Source organism: Uloborus diversus, chromosome 2, assembly GCF_026930045.1.
Source record: "Uloborus diversus isolate 005 chromosome 2, Udiv.v.3.1, whole genome shotgun sequence".
In the NCBI taxonomy this organism is placed as follows: domain Eukaryota; kingdom Metazoa; phylum Arthropoda; class Arachnida; order Araneae; family Uloboridae; genus Uloborus; species Uloborus diversus.
The window spans coordinates 112,787,047-112,811,654 of NC_072732.1; the positions used below are offsets into that span (position 1 = coordinate 112,787,047).

The 24,608-nt window shown below is 32.0% G+C and overlaps 1 protein-coding gene across 1 annotated transcript in view; it reads left to right on the plus strand.

The window, feature by feature from the left end:
• Positions 1-3,346: 3,346 nt before the first annotated feature.
• The window catches only part of LOC129216491 (protein quiver-like), a 122,558-nt gene continuing 101,296 nt past the window's right edge, over positions 3,347-24,608 (plus strand). The window contains exon 1 of the mRNA XM_054850705.1: positions 3,347-3,398. Coding sequence (XP_054706680.1) covers positions 3,347-3,398 — 52 coding nt within the window. The remainder of the gene's footprint in view (positions 3,399-24,608) is intronic.

Sequence of the window (24,608 nt, forward strand, 5' to 3'; positions counted from 1 at the left end):
AAGTACTGTACATGCATACGTCATACGAACGTACATACATACATTTATACATACATACATACGAACATCACTACATACAGACTCGTGGAATTCACTCGGGGATCGCCAAAATGAATATTTAAGGCGTCCGTACGTTCTTAGGCATATATGCAGGTGCGGTAAGGTCGAAAGAGTCACTCAGCATTCATTCGAGGATGAGTAAAATGGAAAATTAGGCCGAAATTTGAGGCAGCATTTTTTCTCGAATACAATACTTCCTATGTAAAAGGAATGTATACTATGTAAAAGGAAGTAAAAAAAAAAGGAGGGGACGCGTGATGATGAAAGTTTTTTTGTGCCTGTTTGTCCGGGATTGACGCGGACATTAAAGTGCTAAGATTCTTCAATAGATCGTTTAAGTAATCCAATGAAGATTGGAACATGAACAGCAGTCTTCCAAAAACATTGCGAAAAGACAAAAATTGCTCAAGGTATAGTGAAATAATACGCTGTATTAAAATATAAAATTATGATGGCATGAGATTCATACTACTAGAAAGTTTACAAGGTATCAGAAGAAACATAAGATTGCTTTCAATAAAATCAGATAATTCAAATTATTTTAGTAAATTGCTGAAAGTTTGAGTAAAACTATGCAACATTTTCTGAGTAAACTTGCGATGAAAATTGTGTGCATTTAATTCGAATGTCGAAGACATTTTTTTGTCATCTATGGAAATCTAACCGAGTTATATGATGAAATAGAAAAACTAAGTTTGAATTTTTGTATGCATTTTATTTTTGAATAAGAAAATCAAGTTTTAATTCTTGAATCCCTTTATGGTTTTCAGGCAAAGAAATTTTTCAAGGGAGGGGGTGATTGATTTGTATTACTTACTTTTTACTATGCATACTGATTTAAAAATATTGATCACAAAGGTTTTGGACTTTAATTCCAAAACTGTTTTGTTATAGGGTCCCAAACCCAATTCACCCTTCTCCCAATATCGATGAAACTCGTCTAAATTTGCCTTTTGTGAACTTCATTTGCGAAAAATGACCGCTGGAGAGTCCCTCAAGGGAGGGGCGATCGCCCCTCCCCTGTATCCGTCCCTGTTTTCAGGGGTTCAGAGACTGAAACCAAGCCAAAGCCTAGTTATATGCTGCATATTTTTTTTAACCTTTCCTTTTTTTGAGCATCTGTAATATCCCCTTCGGTGTTCTTGTCATCTTTCAAACAGAATGTTCTGCTTTCGATAAATCTGTTTACCTGAAAATAAATGTATGTTCAACTACTTAACTGTTTGAGGGCTGTGACTGTGTTGACAGAGTTTAATAATTAACTCGAACTTACGTCATATACAATTAATTCACTCAGCAAACACCCACCAATACAATTCTTAAGCCGTTGGAAATATAGGCAGTAATTACTCTGCCAACAAGTAAACGTTTTCCAATTTTCTTTACATTATTTCAAAAACCATGGAATTTACAAGAGTGGTTAGTAATAGTGTCTTTCTTACACAATCTGTACAAGCTTTCAAAAGTTCTTGGAAGGAAGTAAAATTGAAATAAATAAATAAACTTTAGTGTAATATCGAGCATGACTCAGAGTTTTTGTCATTATAATCACACTTGGTATTAATTAAAGTAAATTAATCTCCGATCCTTTGTTTATGTAACCTTTTTGAATTTTTTGGAAGACTTTTGTCTTTCGAAGAATATTTCATCTAGGTGCAAGTTCTAATTCTTATTAATCGAAGAAAACACTGAATGCTAATCGTTTAGTTAAAAAAAAAAAAAAAAAAAAAAAAAACTCGCGAAAGAAATCAAAGAAGACTTTGAATTCCCTTATTACAGGAAAAACCTCAAAGCAAAAGAAAGAATTTTATTTGTTTACTGTCAAGCAAAAAATAGCAACAAATATGTATTCAGATATTTCTTTTTAATGTCTTTTTCTCATTCATTGCAGATGATAAATTTTCAATTTAAAATTGATTTTAACTTACTTAAAAATGCTTATAACTATTTTCCTGGTCAGCTTAGGTACTTGGAGTTTCCAACTCTAAAAATAGAGAATCTTTTAAAGGGATAGTTTTCGCGGGCTTTTGAATGAGAGTAATATCCAAACGATAGGATAATTATTTTAAGTAGAAAGAACTATTTCATTTTTGTGTCCTAAAATTAAAATTCGAACGGTTCAGCTCTTTTCTGGCTTTTCAAAACCTTCCTACGACCCTTCTCGGGAGCAAAAAGACCTCACTGCCAAATTTGGTCCAGATCCGACCAACGTAAACTGGATTTGTATAAGAAGCATACATACACATTAATACACACACATATATTCCCTGTTTTATTTATATGGATTAAGAAATGCAATAGAGAGATCTTGACTGTACTAACCAATCAATTACTAACGTTAACACACTTCGATGTAAAAGAAAAATTTAACTAAACCTAAATGTAAGTAAAAGAGAATAATACAATGGTAATATGTACGAATTTTCAGAAAAACCGCGGACACGTGTTTATTTTCCTCCATAAACTCACTTCTTTTGCATTAAAAAAAAGATTCTTGTAACCCTGAAACACGTGCTTGCAGATTTGTTTTTATAAAAATTGTTCCCATTATCGCTGCATTATTTTCTTTCACTTTTCCACACGAATTTATTTCCTAAATGTATGTGTTCAAATACAGCGGTTTTAAAAATTATTGAATTATTTTACATGCAGTTTGATATACCATTGAATAAAATGCGCATTTAAAATATTATCTAAACAGAAAAAGTAAAAGTCGCAATGAATACAACTAAAATCCTTGATTATCTTCTGCTAGAATTCGAAAAAAAAAGAAAAAAAAAGAGAGAGATAACTTTTGCGAAAATGATCAAAAGGGGGAAAATTTTGAATTCTCTTATTATAGAAAAGCCTCAAAGCAAAGTATTTTATTTGTTCACTGTCAAGCAAAAAATAACTACAGATATTTATTCAGATATTTCTTTTCAATATTTTTTTCTCGTCATCATCTTAGCTCGTGCAGATGATAAAATTTTAATTTATCGTCTGCAATTTATTGTCAAAGATTTTTCTTTGTTAGTGTTTTTACCGGCTTTCCCAAACGAAAGCTTTTCGAATGTTTTTACATTTTTTACACTTTACATCAAAACTGTTTTCCGGGCATCTCAGACAGCAATATTAAATTTCGTCCAAAGATGGCGCCACTCTGGAAAACATGTTTCTCCGCCCAACACAGGTACTTGGAGGGGAAAAGGCACGCACAGGGAAAATTTAGTTTCACTGCCTGTCCAAGGAGAGAATTTCGCGAACGCAAAGTCCGGCCCGCGCCGGCAGTCTAACCGGACTCAGGATGGCCACTTACCGGGAACTCCTGGCAATGCAGTCCGTGGCCTTAGTCATAGGTGAGTGGCTCCTAAATTAAAATATTTCTTTGCAATATTTGATAAGCACGTCTTTTCCACCTTTTTTTCGCTATCGGTCGTTCAATGTGGCCAGAAATAGCTAGAGAACTTGGAGGGCAATATTATTAGAGATGTCTGATGCTTTCTGCAAGTAAAATGCTTAATGTAAAAATTAAATATGTAATTTTTAAGCAATTTAATTGCATTTGCGGTTTCTTTTTTGCAACTTTTTAGCGATCGGGGCGATATGTAATTTATTGTACCAGCGAGATATTCGACCCGTTGGAACTTTTTCAAGCAAGAACTTCTGTAGATGAAAGCATTGAATTAAAGAAAAAACTTGCGCATAATTTTTTAGTTTCTGAAGATTTTAAGAATATAATTTGTTCATTATTTGGACGCAAATAACAAATGTTCTTTCTATGTTAAATGTTTTATTTTGTTTTAAATTTCTACTTCGATTACTTTTTGGGTGCATTTTTTCTGTGTTCTTATTTTTTTCGTTCGATACTTTTAGGCCAGGAACAAAGAAGAGGGTGAAAAATATAACTAACGATTAATTAAAAAAAATAATAATAACTATTAAAAAAAAATCAGATTAAAATCATCTTATAAACTTTTTTTTTTTGTAAATGATATTTTTAGTATGTCTTGAAATATACTTTATTTATCTCTACGTATAAAATTCCAGAGTCTAACCTTTTCAATAAAACATTTACTTTTTCAAACGGCGGATTTTCTTTTTTCGAATTCGTTAACTTGTTTAAATGATATTCAAGAAACGAAAAATTCCTTCAGAATCAAGATCTAAGGAATTAAGTAACTTAAATTCAAAGTGGTCTCTTGGCAATTAAACTTTGTGATCTATTTCAGGAACTAAATAACTCTAAAACTTTCTTTAACAACTAAAATATCTTCATTTTTTCTTCGTTATCCTGTACGTGCTATTTCCCCTCGTGCTTATTATTAACTTTATTTCCTCGAAATTAGACGGTTCAAAAACTAAAACATTTTATATTAAACTAGCTTACTACCCGGCGTTGCCCGGGTGCTTTTTAAAGCAACATATCTTTCGGATAATCAATTGAATGAATTCATCTAAATGAGCGTAAAAAAATACATTCATAACCCTTTCTAGGCTCAGATCTTCAAAACACTTCAAATAACACAGAAAATCAAGCATTTGAAGAAAAGGTAGCATTAACTTAAAGCAAAAAAGTATGGGGAATATTTTTTGGGCTAAGTAGTATCCACTGGTACGTTGTCTGAGGTTAAATCACACAGGCGGTACGTAAATTGTCTTAATGCAACGACAAATGATTGTCTTTTGCACGTCTTGTGGGACAACCTTTTACGTGATGCTTCGAAAGAAAAACGTTGTGCCCCCATTGTAGGTTTTGTTTTCCCCAATACATCAAAAAATGCAACAGTACTTTTCACATACATTTTATTCGGAAATAAATCATTGAATGTTTCCTTAGAAAGAGTCGTGAGCTTACCAAAAAATAAAAGTCAATCCCTATTATTAGGCACAAATATATACAAAATAGTCTTCTTGGACATGGTTACAATATTTTCATATTAATTTAAAATCATCCTCAATGTCCAAAAGCTAAACAAATAGTCCACCGTACAGAAAATAAAGAATTCAGTCAGTGTTGCTAACAGACGATAACACTCCGTTTTACGGATTTTTTGTCGGTGTTTTTGAGAATGAAGGTGTCAAGTCATTGGTTATTTTGCATGTTTTCAGGCAAGCACATTTCGCAAAAAAAGTTTGCTTAGTATAAAAAAAAAAATTTACCAAATGTGTCTGCTCGCTCTTGCCACGTTGATTTAGTGCAATGCCATAGAGTAAAATTGGATAAGTGTAACTTACCTAAAAAGACGCACGTCAGCTACATTTTATTTTCTTATATTGACGTCAAATTTCTATTTTCGTAGATAAAAATGATAGTTAGACAGTAATATTAATGTCTTGTACGATTTGAAATTTGTCAAGATTTAAGTTCTAGTTCAAATTTTTAAAACCTAATACTTGCCGTAAATGTTATACATGATATCTCACACTGATGCAGGTAGAGAGAGCACGTATTTAAGTTTTGTTGCTTTATACAGAGTATTCCTTAGAAAGCATCAAAACTTTAATTTAGATGGATACAATCATCATGAGAGGTGGGAATGGGTCCACTGACTACATTACAGTCATTATTTTAAGGTATGTAAAACATTAAAAATGGAAGTAGGTGGACGCGAAGTTATTGAACGAACTATTTAAAAACCGTCAATTAAACTGCGCTATAGAGAAAAAAATAGGCGTGTGCATTTTGGTCACTATCCGTGTTAGAGTTTGTTATTTTAATCATTTGTAGGCCGTGAAATTTTTTGAAAAATAAATGTCTTGTTTGTACTTACAACTGTATACAAACTTCCAATAATTTTCGATTGTTTACAATAGCAGTTTTCGAACTTAGCTTTTTAATTGAAATGCAGCTTTTTTCAACTTATTTCACGATGAAGAAAAAACTTCATATTGTGGAGTAATATTTCATCATGCCTTTAAATAGTAATCTCTGAGTGTCAAAAGTTGCATCATACCCGCTAACAGATTTAAAATTATTGCTAGTCGGCGAAGATGCTTCATCAGGGGAATTATTACTCGAGCATTAAGGTAATATAAAATTTTAAATGAAGAAATTTGTTTAGATAAAAAACGTAGCAATTTTTTGCAGTTTGAAACAGTTTAAATTTAAATTAACACATATTCGCATTTTTTCCAAACTTAAAACTCCAACCCTCTCAAACTGTATGAATTCCGCCGAATTATATTTCCGTGTGGTTTTCCGGATAAAAATGGTGCACAACCTTTAATTTTAGCACACATTGGCAATCCTAGTATGGTAGTTTATGTGCATGTAAGAAACGTCATGACCATCCCCTCTCCCCCTTGAAAAACAAATTCCAGCTACGCTACTACGCACGAATATGATTATTTTGTAGTTTATTTGAGAAATTAGTATTTTTTACCCCTGTTCTTTGTGAGACTTCAGCGATTAAACTTAGTTGAACCGAATTATGTAAAGATCCGACGTAAATCATGGATTAGTATAAAGAATATATGCATATTGGCTTAAAGGACCATCCAACATTAAATTGTTGAAATTTATACATGGATAATGAATGAATTATTGATACCGAATCAATTTTCGAATCTTCTGGGCTGTTTATATGGAGAATACTGACCCATATTTTCGCTTTACCATTACTGCTTTGGAAATACCAAAGCAAGTAGAACCGTCGGAAACCGCAATGATTCCTGCTTTGCAGGATGCTATTCAAAAAACGCGTAACAGCAGCATTTCTTTTCCGTTCGGCTTTCTTGCCAACATGTTTTACACTTGTCGTTAATCGATTTTACGGCCACTGTTAAGTGTACTTTTTGTGTTGATTGCATTTAAAATATCTCCTGGTGGTAGTATGTTGCTGATCATTTTCATTTGCTTTGAACCAAGGTTCACAAACTTAACGATTACAGTTAATCTTTGAAGAGACTTCATTTAGGGCATTTTTTACAGGCTTTTCATTCAGACCTAACTCATAACAATATGAAAATTCGTTATGTCGAAAACAGCCTTTTTATGATTAAAAATGTAAACTTTAATCTCTTAGGATCTTTTTTAAATTCCAAAAACCAGCCTATATGAAGTCTTGAGCAATAATTTACCTCTGTGCCAAATTTGGAAGAAATCCGACTAAAACTATGGATTTGTATAAGGAACATACCCCCCCCCCCACACACAAACATACATTCATTTTTATATTTATAGATACATGCAAAGAAAGCCTTGACTACATCCCTCCCCTTTGAAAGATAAATTCCGAACGCGCTATTATGCATATTTACTATGATTATTTTGCAATTTATTTGCTTTATTAGTACTTTTACTCCTTTTCTTTGACAGCCTGAAGCGACTTCTATTAAACCGAATTAGGTTATCGGTTATAGTTGAACCGAATTACTTAAAGATTCTACGTAAATCAAGGAATAGTATAAAGAAAATTTACATATTGCAAATTGGTTTCATAAGGTCATAAAGATCATAGAACATTAAAATAAATTTTTGCTGCAAGGATGAAATAGATGTAGTTTTAACAAAAGTAGTCTAATGCTGAAACAGTCGAAGACTGTACGTCAGTATTGAATGCAATATTATTACCTTACTCATGTTCGTATTTTCTCTGCTATTAACGGGAAAAACACTCATCAAAAATTACACGCAATCCTTACTGTTGTGGATTTTATAATTAAACAATATTTAAAACTTATGATTTAACGGTAGCATTAAAATTAAGTAGCAACATGAGCAGAATTAATGAACCCCTGGGGCTTCGTAGGTCACAGTTTAAGAAACGATGTACAGCATCATTTTTTATACCTACGGCTTTCTCGCCGAACATGTTTTAACGCTCATCGCTAAACGGCATTGACGGCCAGCGTTCAGGATACGTTTTGTGTTGATTGCGTTTAAAATAGCTCCTGGTGGTAATATGTTGATAACCGTTTTCATTTGCTTTGAACCAAGGTTCACAAATTTCACGATTAAAGTTAATCTTTGAAGAAACTTTATCTAGGGCAGTTTTTTACGGGCATTTCATTTAGACTAAATTCGTAACTACACAAAAATTTGTTCGTGCAGAAAAGAGAGTTTTATGAATCAAAATATGAAATTAGACCTCTTTGGGTCTTTTTAAAATTTCAAAACCCCGCCTATATGAATTCCTTAGCAACAATTTACCTTTGTGCCAAATTTGGAAGAAATCCGACGAAAACTGTGGATTTGTAAAAGGATTATACACACATACCCACACACCCACAAACATACATCCATTTTTATATATATAGATATTTTCATCGACGCCTTTCGAAAAATGATTTTACAGCCATTTTTTTAGAAATTAAATGTCTGTGAACTGAATATTACCGTAGCTGCTTTATGGTATGGAATTGACGTGCTGTGCCCGTCTTAGGAGTTATCATTAAAATCTCCTCTTACAAATGTAACCCTTTTTCTTCATTTACTAGAAATCTCCCGTCAAGTTATGACGGGTGAAAATTGCTTCTACATTTAAACGGAGCAATTGCCTGTTTGATGATATTTTGATAGTTTTTTTTAACCCTTACTCCTGTGGACTAACTCTAAACTCCAGTAGATGGCGTTAATGGTTGACCACTTTTTCGTTTCTTCATTCCCCTAAAATGACACGGTCTCACCAGTAAAACAGTTAAGTTACCGGATCCATGTCGAAATAAGCATTTCCCTGCATGTCAAACATTGGCAGAAAATATTATCAAATTATCAATCCGTGGCGCGAGTTTCATTGTTGATGACGTCAGCGTTACTCGATCATTTGCTATTATATATATATATGAGGATTCGAAACAAAAATGTTATTAACACCTCTTAACGAAATAAATATTTAGGATCAAACTATTGAACCAAGTGAAGCAGTGCAACGGGTTGTAAATACATTTCATAGTTTGAGTAAAACACGTGAAATTTTAAACCAGAAGTAAGCATTCAATGAAAAGTTTTTCTAAATCATGCCAGCACCTTTCTGGACTACTAGCATTATCTTTTGCCCCTTAGAGAATGAGATTTTCTCTCTTATCATTCATACTGATTTACTCTTCAAAGTTTATTTTTGACACTCACACCCCTTTGCTTCGAGGCGCTTCAATTTATTACAGTTAGGGATTGCAATACCGGACCAAAAATTCAAAACTGGTACTCAGTATTTTTAAAACGAGATACCGGAATACCGGTTATAATAGCGGTATTTGAAGTTTCTCAAAAAATGCCTGAAAGCATATTGTTTTGTTGCCACATTTCATAATTTTTTACGAAAAATTTATTATTTATAGAAACATAGTGTAAACAAATATAAAATGAAAGAATAAATGTCATAATAAAAAATCAATAATAGTAAAAAACATTATGCATAATAATTCGACCTCTTGCGTGTTATTTTTGGATAAATCCTTTTGTGTGTGTGTGTTTCTTTTGTATTGTGTGTATTATTATTATTTAAATTTATTGCAAGTTGCAATTTCTTTCCGAGAGACGATACTTTTCCTGTTTTATTATTTTCTCTCGAGCAGGAGAGGTTTGTGTTTGCTTTTTGTTAGTCCTTTGGTTTGAAATTTACGAAAAACTTGACTAAATTTGGTCTTGTTAGTTTCTCTTATTCATTTTCGCTTTCTTTTCAAAATTCTTTACAATTATAACTATGTAAATATCATACAGTATATTTCAATATACTTTAGCTCTATGCAAATTTTCAAGGCACTACATAATTTCTAACTATTTTCTTGCCAAGTATAAAACCAAATAGTGAGACAGGACTACAAACCGACACTGGTGACAGTAAAGTACCATTTGTTATGCTAGGAAGAAAAATGTTTTGTCAAAATTTAGTACAGTTGAAACAATTATTTACAAAAAAAAAAAAATCATAAAGTATTACTGCAATTTATGGTTGGAATAAATTGTTCAAACAAAAGGGAAAGTGAGTGATCAGGGAAATGGAAAAAATAAAAACTTGGTGCACAAAAGTACACGAAAAGGCGATTCATCTCCCCTTGCAGTAATATGACAGTATTATTTTGCAATCTTTCTTCTATTTTTGTTTAATGATATTCTACTAGTTCGAGCTTTTGAAGCCAAATTTTGACATCAATAGATTGGTTTATAATGGAAAAAGAAATGCGCATTCAAAATATAAGTAGATAATTAATAAGTTAAATTGAAAATTCTTTAGTTGAAACTCTTTATTGTTTTCAGATAATACCAAAAATGCCGGTATTTTACCCTATCAAATACCGGTATTACGAAATTGCAAAATTGCTCGAAATACCAGTATTCGGTATACCGGTATTGCAATCACTAATTATAATAATTTAAGAAATTAGGAAAATGACATTAAGAAATCAGGAGGAGGACATCTGCCTCCAGCTCGTTAATTGTCTTTTCCAGTCTAATAAGCCCATAACAAAGACAAAACTTCAGTCTGAGGATGGCTTTAAAAAACTGTCGGCATATCGAATGCTCCTGGTCATTGTAATGACTTGTTCATACTAACAATAGGCGCTTTTTCGTGTTTCATTTTCTGCGCAAACCAAATAAGCAAGCTTGTACAGTAAAGCTAAAATACAGTAGATGACAAAAAAAAAAAAAAAAAAAAGAAAAAAAAATGCAGTTACTCCGCTTTATTTTACCACGGCAGTATGAAGCCTTACTGTTTTAATAATACCGAAAACAAAAACGTAATGCAATGTGAATTTAATGCAGGGCTTAACCAACGAACCTACTGAAATAAGCATTTTAAACATCTCCGTGAACTTTTCAAATCGAAACTGAGTAAATAAATACACTCCTCCACTTCCACCTCTACTGCTTAGAAAGAATTACTATAAGCATTTCTTTTGTAACCATAGAGGTAGTATTAACTAGATACATTACTAGAAACTGGCTTCATGGGAAACGAATGATTTTAGTATAAACGGGCAAATGTCTTAAAAGCGCATGCACGTCCTAACTTTTGCCTCAGCCTGATGTGATGCAAACAGCGTTGCATCCATGTAGGGTAGGCCGTAGCCAGGATATTTTTTCGGGGAAGGACATGGTCGGAGGCAAAGGTGGTTCCAAACATGTAATCAAGGGGGAAAATAATGTTTAAAAACTATGTTTATTACGTTGTTTGCAAAAACTAAACTAAACTATAATTAAAAATTAGTATCAAATAATTATTTTAATGAACAAATTAGTTCATTAATATTTGATAATTAATTTATCTTACACCAGAATTCTTAATGACATTTTATATTTGAACTCAAAATAATAGGAGGATTGCCTACTCTTATACGGTCTGTAATACATCGTAGAGTTTTTATTACATGTTTACAATTACAAATGCATGCGACGGGAGCTTTTAGAGTACCTTTCAGGCCAATAAGTGAAAATAGTCACAATTGAAAAGTAATCTACACAATCGCTTCTTCGAAAAATAAATATTCCTAAAGGCTACAAACGCATTAACTAGCAATAATTTGTTAAATGTTACAAAATTAAGCATTTAAGGTAAAGTATGATTGGATTAAAAATGGTAGCTCTGATCATGTGAATCTGTTACGTTTCGTGTTGAAGTGTCTATCAAAGAATGTTTTTAAAATGTTATTCATAATAAGAGTCATTAACATTCTGTGTTGGACCATGGTGTAAAAAAATTAGGACTTTTTGATTTTTTTATTTTTAACTGAAAGAAGATTTGTATAACAAGGTCAAGTGAAGGAGGAGTAGAGGGAAGAGTTTTGAGTAGATAGTCTTCGTTTCTTTATTTTTTGTAGATAGGTTACAATTTCGGGGGAAGATTTGTCCCGACGGTCGCCACCCTGTCTACGGCCCTGAATGTAGGCTACGCTTTTGCCCGTCTATTTCAAGTTTCGCGCGTTCAGTGGCTGCCATTGACTATCGCTAGAGTTGTACATATGCTTATATAACATCTATGTTGGTATCAGTTTTGGAAATGATGTACAATTCTTACGGGAACTAAAATTTTAGATTTTTTTCGGAAAGCAGGTGAGGAACAAAAAAACATACATGAAGTAAAAAAGGATAACAAGTTTATTTTTAAAAGATAAACTAAAAAAAAAAAATAAATCATGGCATAGCCGAAAGTAATGTCATATGTCAGTATTTCTTAATTTCTTTGATAAGTGAAACTCTTTTAGCGTCTACTTTTTTCATGGAACCCTTGAAACTCTTCGATAATATTAGTTTAAATGTAACATTTACAAACTTATTAAGTTGCCAAAAAAAAAAAAAAATTAAAATTTATTTCAAATAATGTACGTTGACCTCGAAAAGTAACTTTAAGCTTTAGCATTAGGATTTAAGTATAAAATTTGAATTCTCATGTCTGCTTTAGAACCAAATCTGTTGCGAGTGTTTTTTTTTTTTTTTTTTTGAAAGTTGAGAACTAAGTTTCACACATACTATACTATATAGATGCAAATGGTAAAAGTGTCCTTCAATATGGTTCACACATTCATATTCTATACATGTCTATCTATACATGTTCTATTCACATACATACATATTCTCTGGTTTATTTATATGGATTCGCAAACCTTTCAAGAATTATAACAATAAAAAACATATTTCACATTTGTATGTTCTCACTATTATGGATTTAAAAAGAAAATCGGGCATGAACAGCCCAATATTCTTAATGGGGTATGATTTAAATTTAATTAAAAAGTCTCAGCTTGATAAGCAAACAATTTAAGATATCGTAATCGATTATGAAGTTCGGTGGGTTAACTCTTTTTTTTACTTTGACAGAATCCAAAATGGCGCAAAAAAATTTCATTCCTTTGAATCGAAAAGAATTTCATTGATTTTCAATTAGCCTTCAATTCAGCTCTCTACACGAGAAAATCTATTTATCATGAGGAGAGCCTTTTCATTTTCATATTTTCCAAACTACGTATTTCTGGAAGTGGGTTTAGAAACATGTTTTAACCGTCATTTGAAAAGAAAAATACAGTCGTACAACAGAAAAGAAGGAATTTCGAGGAAAAATCACGTAAACAGAAAATTTATTCTTCCATTCAGTAGCAATTTCTACTGACTTATGTAAACGTAATTGAGCACTGATTAAGTGCCTTTTATACTAATTGGATTAAAACATTCTATAATCCTTTTCCTTCTTAGTTCGGAAAATGACATGTATTTTCTCAAGAGGCTAATTTGAAGTTCGAATTATTTTGCTGAAAAAAGAAAAATTTTAAAGCCCTGCAATTAAGTGATTTCTAAGGAATCGAAATCCTTTTGTTCGACACAAAAAATTCAAACATTTCAATTCGTTGAATTTTGCATGCAAATTTAAACACTTCTTTTATCCTCTGCAAGTCGAGTTTGGTTTCTTAGCTTGATTAATGAGTTTAGAAATACTAATTGCTAGGTACTGTAATAACGTTTGTTGGAGTAAGTTTTGATTGCATTAAACAAGTGATTGAATTAAATAACAGGCGCAATATTTTGTCTGAAGGAAACTCGGATGCATAAAATATCCATGACAACCAAGCAACACTTATTCATAAACTTGTTGCGTCACCAGGCTTTGCACGGTCTACCTCGAAAATAAAAGAAATGTCAAGTGACGCGTGTTCAGCAATCAGACTTGGAAAAAAAAATCTAAAATTTTCCGTCAGATGGCGGAAAAATAACTAAAAAGAAAACATTTAAAAAACCCCCGATCACAGGAAAAGCCTCAAAATGAATGCAAGAATTTTATTTGCTCACAGTTGAGAAAAAACAGCAACAGATCTTTCTTCTCAAAAATTTTATCCACGCTAATTAAAACTAAGTACGCGGTAGACGATCAACTTCCAGTTAATATTGATGTTCCTTCACTTAAAAATGTTTATAACTTTTCTTCTGGTGATTTTACGGCCTTGGTGATTTTGAAATCCGAAGGAAGGAATCTTTTAAAGATGTATTTTTTGCGGGCTTTTGAATCTGAAATCAAGACAATCGGAAACTTATTTCAGGTAGAAAAAGCCATTTAATGCCATTTTCGGGTCCTAAAACTAGAGTTCGAACAGTTCAGTTTTTTTTTGACGCTCGACACCCCTCCTTCCCCACATTTCTTCTCGGGTGGTTAAGAACATCCCTGTCAAATTTGGACGAAATCTGACGCAAACTGGATTTGTGAATGGAACATACATCTATACGAATAATATAAAGTTGAAGAGTTTGCTTGTTTGAACCCGCTAATTTCAGAAACTACTGGTTCGAGCTAAAAAATTCTTTTTGTGTTGAATCGTCCATCGATTTACATCACGTAATGACTGATAGGTGTGGAGCAGCAATAAAAAATGTTATGAAAATGGAAAAAATTTATATCATATTATAAAATGCTTAGAAGACCTAATATACGCATCACTGATGCTCGTCCTGAAAGTGTGAGCTTCGCGATCCAATGTGTGTAGGTTCGAGTCAGCCATGAGTTAAATCTCGAGGTTCCTCAAAAGCGTGCTAAGTTCTGCCTGAATTTTGGAGAAAATCCTAATCCTATCTAAAAATGAGTTGTGAAAACAAAAATAAGTATAATTGTCTTATTTTTCTTATTAAGGAATTAATTAACTAATAATATAAAGCTGAAGAGTTTGTTAGTTTGGATGCGCTGATCTCAGGAACAATTGGTTCGAATTGAAAAATTCTTTTTGTGTGAAATAATCCATTAATTGAGGAAGGCTATAGGCTTCATAATATCATGCTATGACTAATAGGAGTGGAGTAGCAATAAAAAATATTATGAAAACGGGAACACTTACATCATACCATTTATTTTTTCATAACATAAAATGCTTGGAAAATTTATGTCATAACATAAAATACTCGGAACGCCGAATATACGTATATTTTTGAGGTAGACCGGGAAACGGTTTAACTTTTTAGCCTACTTTCCCAGTAAAAGTCAGAGAAAGAAGAAAAAAGCATGAAAGAAGGCTTAATGTATCTTAAAAATATCAAGAAAAACAAAAACAAAAAAAAAAGAGTCAAAAATAAATAAAATAGTTAGATAAATATTGAAAAATTAAAAATTGGAAAGTAGGGTATTGAGATGCGGTAAAAAGGTCTGTCGGTCTGTCTGTCTGTCCCCCCCCCTAATAACTTTTGAATGAATAGTCCGATTCGAACAAAATTTTTTTTGTTCGAAAGATCTCGGCGAGGACACCACATTCCCATATTTCACTTTTTGATTTGAACTATTTTTTGTTAAATTTTGAACAGTTCAAAAAAACTTAACATTAGCGCCTACGGGGAAATTCAAGGTAATTCCGAACTGTGAGGCGAATTTGCGTCAAACAAACTTTGTAGGAAAAAGCTTTTGATGAAAAACTTGTATATGAAATATCTTTTTGATTTGAACAATTTTCCGTTCAATTTTGAACAGTTCAAATCCCTTAACGTTAGCGCCTAAGGGGAAACTGAAAGTCAATATAGATTCCGAACTTAAAGGCGGATTTACTTCAAACAAACTTTGTTGGAAATAGCTCTTGACGACCTACTCCCGACTCCGACTCCGAGAATTTAGGGGCACTTGACTCCGACTCTTATGCTCGACAATTAATCGGACTCCGACTTCCCGACTTCGACTCTGAATTCGTAGCTTTGGCAAACATTTATACTTGGAGGACAAATGACTGACTCCGATTCTTGGATATTCGACTCCGACTCTTTTATCCCAAAATGAGATTGACTCCGACTCCGACTCCGCAGCTATGGTTTTAACTGTGAAATAATTATTGTTGATATGACTTGTTTCTATTTTCACGCTAAAGTTTTAATTTAGGTATTCAGTTCTCGGCATAGACTAATAATAAGAATAGACCAAGCTATGGCAACCCTTTTGCTGCTCATAAACCAAACCATGTGACTGGTGGATATCCTAGCAACAGCGGGCGTTGATCGTAGCAGACGATCAAATACCGCGAGAAATAAAATAAATAGAATTGATGGAACGCGGAATCTTTATGGAGTCCGATTTGTAAATTTGTTATTCTAAGTCGTAAATATTTTGTTAATATAGTGAGTTTTTCGTTTAGATAGTATTGTGCATTTTCTTTAGTCAATTTCAATAACTCTCTAAGCAATTAAATTTGCAAACGCCCAAAAAGAATCGACAAACGGTAAGATTTTTACCTACAATTTCAATTTAAGATACCGATTAGTACATTTTTGCGCTAACGCAAAACGTTTACGCCATTACGTTTACGCCAACGCTGACGTAGTAGTTCCGAATGAAATAAAAGTTACTGAAAACTGTGACCAAAAACTATTACTAATGTCAAAATAATGCATGACTAAAAGAAAAACAGTTCAATCTCTGCACCGGGAAGTTTTTTTTAATGAAAATACATTGTCTTAAAATACATGTCGAGTGCCAAACTATAGATAATGCTGCCATCTAGCAACCATGCTGCCAAAGTCGTCGTCCTACATAAAGATATGCGCAGACGTTTTTTTTTTGACAATGAAAGTTATTTCTTTAATTTGACATTTTATTGTTTGTATTTATTTTGGTAAGTGTATTAATTCATTTAAAAATTGTTTTTGGCAACAGGGGAAAAAGAAACGATTTTTTTTTTGATATGATGTATTTATTTAAATGAGCTTATTAATTTTAATTATTATTTTTTCGTTTTGAAAGCTGTTAAAGATTTTTTTAATGGCAAAAAGTGTATTAGCTGCTTTGTTTAAAAGTTGCTGCTATTTTTTTTTTTACGCATCTAATTTTTTTTAGATGAGTGAGGAATATTTTATTTCTAGAAATCAGCTTATTCGGAACTCCAGCGCTCGAATACGCTACCTTGCGGTGATTTACAAAACTGCCGATGGAACTAAAACATTGCCACGTTTTAGTTCCATGTGTGTCTGTTGACGTAAACACAGGCAGTTTATTCTGAGTATTTATTAACGCAATCGATGTGTCTTAGTTTGCTTTCAGCTACAGAAATTAATTCGTCCCCTAAGAGTATTCTCGAAATTCTCAAAATAATGTTAGTTTTCCTTATTTCTTTCAAAAAAGTATTAAATGGTGGACGCGTAAACAAGAAAACTCTGGATTAACAAAATTGGATAACGTTATACCAGGTAAAAATTTTTATTGTATGAATTTGTAAGAATATGAGTTTTTTTAAATCTTAAATTAATTTAACTAATCATATTTTACAGCAGCATTTAGTTGGAATGGACAGTATGCAAAATATTTTCTTGGATTTATTATCGTAGAACAAAATGAAAAATGTTTAACCTAGAAAGAATTTACTCTATTCCTTTTATTCTCAGCTGAAAGGTTTCGCCAAATTTGTTTAGGGTTATAATTTTGGTATTGTGCGAGCAAAGTAGCCTTGGCGAGATTTCGCGTTTTTAGTTAAACCATTTTTAATTTTTATCATGAGTGGAATAAAATGGTAGTAAGATTACAGAATTCGATAAGTGAAAAGAAATAATGGTCAATCAACTGAAAAGAAAACTACCACCACATATCCGTGATAATTTTGTTGATGATTTGCATAACATGACACAATTAAATCGTAACTCAGAAATTAGAAAAATCGAAACAGAAAATTTTTAAATGAACCGATTCGGGAATTCGAGAGAAATAACTCAGCTACAAATGGAAAAAAAATAAGCGCTAGCCAAACAAGGCAAAGAAGTATCATCTTCTTTCGATAATAATTTGTAATGTTATATTGAATTTTCTAGCATTAATTGTTGTTCTTGTCAGGCCACAATTATTATTTAGTTTTATCAAGAATTGATAAATATCGAATTTAACATCATGGAAATAGCTGCTTAGAACTACGAACTACGTAGTTTGCATTAATCTTTGACGTTTAGTAATGCTTCTTGAATTCTCATTTCTTTCTACGTGGGCCAGAATATCCACAAAACTTTGAAAATTAATTTAAAAAGAATAAAGCGAAAAAATCATATGTACGAACAAAAATCACAACACTTTCAGCATTTTCTTCGTTACCATGTGCGTTTGTTTTAGTTTTCAATTCCGCCATTAGACAGTGACTTCAGTGCCCCCTACAGTTCGTTGGAGTTGCGAATAGTATTATAAAAATATGTTTGAAAACATTTGCGATTTTAGCTATTTTTGAGAATATTGATCAGGTACTAGAAAGTAGTATGGGTATAAGGGAAAGTAGACTCGTCTAGTTCTAGACAGAACTTCTTGTTGTTGTAAGAGAAAAAAAAGAGCGGATTGATAAATTGATATTATTAAAAATAATCATCAAAGTCCAGCTTTTTATACCCAGTTACACTCACAGACCGTAGTCTTGGAGAGAACAAAATTTTAAGCTTCTTTTTATCTAAAAGAAAGGGAAGAACCTAAAGTTGAAACATTGAAATCTCGTTTTCCATAACCCCAAGTTAAACTTCTTGAAATTCCGTTTCCCATTATCCTTAAATCAACTTCTCAAAATTTTATTTCCCACTACCCAAGATCAACAATTTCTTAAAATTCCGTTTCCCACTATTCCAAGATCCACTTCTCAAAATCCGGTTTCCCACTATCCCAAGACCAACTTCTTACACGAATTTCCCATGGGACGAAAAAAAAAAAGTCGAAAGTGTGAAATGTTTCAAACAGAAAATGGGTTTAGATTATTTACTTTTTTCACCATTCAGTGCGTCACTGTTTCTTGTATTCAGTAAATACTGCAATGGTTTCTTTATTAATGCATGCTTGAAAATAATTAGTCGACAGATCGCCAGAGCATTAGAGAATTAGAAAGAAAAGAGCGCTTACGATGGGCGTAGTTGGTCGTAAAAGAGCTCATTTGATGCAAAGGAGAAAGTCCACACCTATAATAAACCCTTCGAACATTTTTATTGGTACTACAAAAAAATAAAAGAACTGCGTTCTTAGTATGGGAGCATTTTATAGCGGTCTAAATATATATACAGAAGCATTTTTGTTGTGGATTATGAAGGATTGGTGATGGAAAAGATATTTACTAGGAAATTTTTTTCTATAGTTAGGCATTAAATAATCAGTAAAATAGTGATAATTTTTGAATTGTGAAACATTTTGATTTCATACAAATTTGAAATTTTTAATTTATAAAACTAAACAAAATGAAAGCAATTTAGGTAAAATATATATTTATCGGCGTTTGAAAGGTTTTTGCACATAAAAGTTTAAGGATAGAGAAAGGAACGATGGATGAAAAAGAGAAAAATCTTGTCAGAATAAATATTTGTATGTGTTAATAAAAGATTTTCATTGAATACAAAATTGACTTTTTTTAATTAGGGAAAAAAATGAAAGCAGCCTTGATATGATTAACATTTATGAATGAGTGAAAAATTATTTCATAAAAGTTGATTTTGTACTCAGCAGAAAAAAAGATAAGTTGCAAAATAAATAATTAAATAAATAAAAAAGAAAAAAGTAATAAAACCAGAGTAGATAATAAAATAAAATAAAAGAAAAGAAAAATATCTTCTCTTTTTTAAAAGCAGAAAGTTTGGATGTGTGGCTATACGATAATTTTATGAAAAGTTTGACTTTGCGATTTGTTTATGGTTATAGCAAATGTAAGTATTACTGGGAATTGTGTTCTTTGAAATTGAAATAGAAGTATAGTCCCAGAAAACGTTAAATTAACTCTTAGAACCAAAATCATTTGATTTACCAGAAATTCCCGTGAAAAAGTATTGCGATGTAAGCAATAAATTAAATATTAAAGTCGTAAAAACTTATTTAAAAGGGAAATATTTTAAATGCCCGGGGGAAATTTGTTAAATGTCTTGAATAATTTTAGTCTCTAACTTTATTACATCTTTGTTTTATATTTTCGACTAGCTCTTTTATTTGAAACTTATTAGTTAGCCATTTGACTTAATTTTACAGAGACTTCAATACAGCATGTATTTTTAAGTGCAATTTTAAAAAATGGCGGTTGATTCACAATTAAACCTCCTCTACCAGTTGAAGATCAGGTAATTATTTTTTTATGTATTTTTTAACTTTCATATACTAATAGATAAGAACCCGAGAAATTCTACCGGAATTAAACAATCCTTTTTTCCGATGGATAAAGAAAGAATTTTCAGCTCTCAGAGTTGTACATGTGCCGAAATTAAAAACTTGGAGTAACTGATACAGATAGTAAAAGAAACCCTCATTTATTTTGGCTCAAAAGACAAGGTACTAGAATCTCAGGTAGGTGCTGTCATGATTTAGAAAAACTTTCCAATGGAAGCCTACCTAGGCTTTGAAATTTGCACCCGTTGTACTCAAAACGTTAAAAAAAAGTTCTCGAACATCCTTTTCCTTTTCACTGTCTCAAATACCGATCTATTTTATAAAGAAATGAAAAAAAAAATAAAAATAAATAAAAATAAAAATAAAAATAAAAATAAAATAAAATAAAATAAAATAAATAAATAAATAAATAAATTTAAAAAAAGCTATGAGGAAAATGGCGATTTTTTTTTGTAAACTGGTTTGAAAGCTGCTTTTGGAGATGTTATTATAACTGTTATCGATATTTCTTATTTGATATTGATTTGATATCTTTACATAAAGTTTATAAAGTGATAGTTTAAGCATTTTTGATTTTTTTTCGGGAGCACTGTTTGTATGATTGATTCAAGCCAATACAGTAACGATATTTCCATGGAAGACAACATCTAATTTCTTTTAATTTAAGATGACTTCGACTTCGAAGTTCAAAATAAGAGAAGCCAGATATATAGCTTTCGTTTAAAATTAAAAAAAAAAAAATATTATTATTATTGTGGTGGCGGTTAAGCCAAAACCAACGCAGATAATTGTTGTTTAATTTTTAATAGTTATATGCAATATGATTTTTATAAATACTTCGTTAAAGTATTTATTTTTAAACATAATAATAAAGTTGTAACCGCTACACAAAACCGCTGAAACATGCAGAAAACTACATCAACGTTTCTAATCACTACGCTGTATACCATGTTTCTAACAACTACAAGGTACAAAAATTTAAGTAAAATCAAATAATATTTTTCGGTTCCTCATGGGTCCTACAAGTTTTTGTTTTAATCGAAATCGACGAATAGGATTAACAAATATTTCTCTAAAATATGAATATTTCTTTAAACATCTTTTTCTCTTTTGATCTTATAAAAGTCAGGGAAATTTTTATCAACATTTATTTTGGTTATAAACATATCCTTCAAAGTTTTTACTTTGAGCTGTTTTATATCACTTGTTCGAAAACTGTTCAAGATGCTGAATACCGGCTCGGTTGCACTATTATTATTAATAGTAGCACTACCTTTTTTAAGGACAATTTGGAATAAATAATTTTTACTAATAATAAAGCTGAAAGTCTGTCTGCATGTCTCTGTGTCAGGATCACTGCGATGCGCATAGCGCCTAGACCGTTCGGCTGATTTTCAAGAAATTTGGTACGAAATTAGTTTGTAGCAGGGGGTGTGCAACTCGAAGCGATTTTTCGAAAATTCGATTTTGTTCTTTTTCTATTCCAATTTTAAGAAAATTTTACTGAGCAAATTATCACAACGTGGACAAATAAATTACGAAATTATCGTAACATGGAACCATAACATGGGTCAGCAAATGAATACAGCAAATTGGCGAGAAATTCATCATCCACTATTTGTAAATATACAGGCAAACCAAATGACCTTTTAATTTTCTATTACGGGCAAAGCCGTGCGGCAGGGGGGATACAGAAAAATCTTTTGGAGGGGAAACGGGAAATTGAATTGCAACCCCCCTTCCGCCGCCTTCTATGTTTCATAACAAAGTTTTAATGACTTTATTTTTAAATGTGCGTTTTTTTATTTTATTATTATTATTATTTTTTAACTATTCCTTTTGGTCAATGAGTCTACTTCTAAGTACAGCAATATTATGCACGAAAAAACTTTGAATGTGGACGGAAAACATCTTTAACGTTTCAAGCCATTTAAATACTAGACCCAATATAATGTTACCGAGATGCTAGACAGTGAGCGGCTTTACTTAGGAACATTGTCATAATGATTATGACACGAGGGCAAGGTTAATAAACCCATGGGTAAGTAAACCCTTACCTCACTTGAGTTTTTTAAAAATTAATTTATAAAGAAAATTATAACTTCATAACATATGAGTTTTACTGAAGAATTCAGAAACTATTTTTGTGTGAATTTCAAAACAGTTGCTGATTTGTTCTTAAAGCCATGATACAGTTGATATAATATATTGATACATACTACATGCCGTTTCTATTAAAAGTCGTGGTTTTTCATAGAAATTACCATATGATTTCTTACATTTTGCATTTTTTTATAAGCTGAAAAAAAAATCTATTGTTCCGCAAATAGGTTCCTGGATCGAAATGACTCTTTTAGGTGCGACTACACATTAAGAAAAAAATGCTAATTATTGATTCCATCAAAGAAGAATTAGTGGACAAATCGCGATAATACGGTCCCTTGAATTCGAAACCAGTGAGTTAAATGTATTCTGCAACTCTATCCCTCTGACTCCAGTAATACTTCTTTGACAAACAAAAATGCTTTCATTCAAAATATGCTGTATGTGTTTTGTGTTCTTTTTAATTAACTACGTAAGAAAATGCAAAAGAAAGGTTAATTAAAAAGTAATAAGTAAAATAGTAAAATTAATTCATCCTTTTTTTGGGGGGGGGGGGGGGCAAGTGCTCTCTGCCCTCTAAAATCCGCTACTCCTGTGCGGGTACCACTAGTGCTATATAAATTCGGTTCCAAGAAGCGAGTTACAAAAATCGGACAAAGGCTGAAAACTTGGAATAGTCCCAAAGGGAATAGTTTTTTTCCAAATTGGGCAATGATTTAATTATTTTGAGAATGCAGTTTGGTAACTACCACACAAGATCTTAACAAGACATGGGTACTTGTGATACTTCAGACGATTCTTTTTGATAAAGTGATTCTTAGAAAAATAAACTCTGTTGGTTTTAAACTGTTTCGTGTACTTCCATAATGCAAATTTTGTTTCCAGAGGTACATTCTTTAAATATATGAGGGAAAAAAATGCTCTTTTAAATGTCTCGAATGAGAAAAATTCCGTTTTACTTATGAATACTTTCTGTCGAACCCGTACTCAATTGAATCTGTAATTTTATCGATTTCTTTTTACGTACTCTTCATCCAGTTTTGAAATGTGATATAGTAAAATTCGAATGGGGTGATTGAACTTAAAGAAACTCTTGAGTGTTTAGCTTTTATTTTTACTTCCTTTTATATAGCATAAGAAGCATTGTATTCGCAAAAAAATGCTTACTCACAAATCGGTTTTAATTTCAATTTTGCTCACCCCGTATTAATGTTGAGTTTTTTTCGACCCGACTTACACATGTGCGTATGTTTCTTGCATAACTTAAAAACGAAATGCCGAAGAAAGCTGAAATTCAGTAAGTAGACTCCTAGTGGGGTCTCGTTTTGCACCTCTATTTTTGGTTGCATTCGGATGTTCCGAAAGATCTTTTACATCTTTCTGGAGCAAAATCATCGATAATGTCAATGCAAACGCAAGAGGTGTTATAATTTGGCGGATACTTGGCGATATATCGCCAGGCTTTTGGTCGCCAAGTTTTGTCACCAACTTGAAAACAAATGTGGTGTTTTTTTAATTTTAAATCTGGTCCTAATTTGGCTATTATTGGCGATATTTAGAGAGTTAACCAATGACTCACATTAAAATTGCCAATATTGGGAGAATTGATCTGTGGAAAACCTTTTTTTTTTTGCTTCGGTTTGCAGCAAACTAGGGGTGAAAATGTTTAAAGTGTTTCCTTGCTTACTCCAAGGTATTATTATCATTAAATTGGCGTGAAAGGAAGTCATGTGATGCACACATCAGCTCGTTTAGATTGTTATACGAACAAACAACTCTCTTCCAAGTCGGTATAAGTATGCACGTGTACTGATTTTAAAGTCAGGAAAAATAGAAATAAATAAATGAAAAGAAAGAAAAGAAAAATCATGGCTGTTAAAGGAAAGTCAAAAACCTCTCCCTGATATCATTTAGTCGAAAGAGTAGAATTAATTTCTCTTGCGGAAACCATGCGCTTCCTTAGTTGTCATGGTTTTAACGTGTTTTGAATAGTCGGGGAAATTTTAGGAATGCTTTACACAGCTCAATTTAATGATAACGGGCATAACAAAATATACATAAAGCTATAGGGGTAGTTTTATCATCTGAGACAACACAGCAACCGCTTTAGCCGATATATTTAAAGAAAGTAGGGGAAACCCGGGCAACGTGAATAACTTAAGCTTTTCTTGATTATTGTCGTTTAGTTATAACTTTAGAAACTGAAACAAATGTCTATCATCAGTCTTCATTTATTGAACTTGCGTAATGCAATAACAGTTGTCCTTAATATTAATTACACTATTAGATATAAGGTCAGTTTTCAACGATGGCATAAATATCCACTTTGCCCAACATCCCGGGTAAAGTGGATTCGTTACTAGGACAAAGCGAACAGCAACATTAGTTGTCATGAAACTAAACATTAAAAATAAAATAACCATCGAAAATTAAAAGAACATACCCGAAAACCATTTTTTTTGCTACAATGGT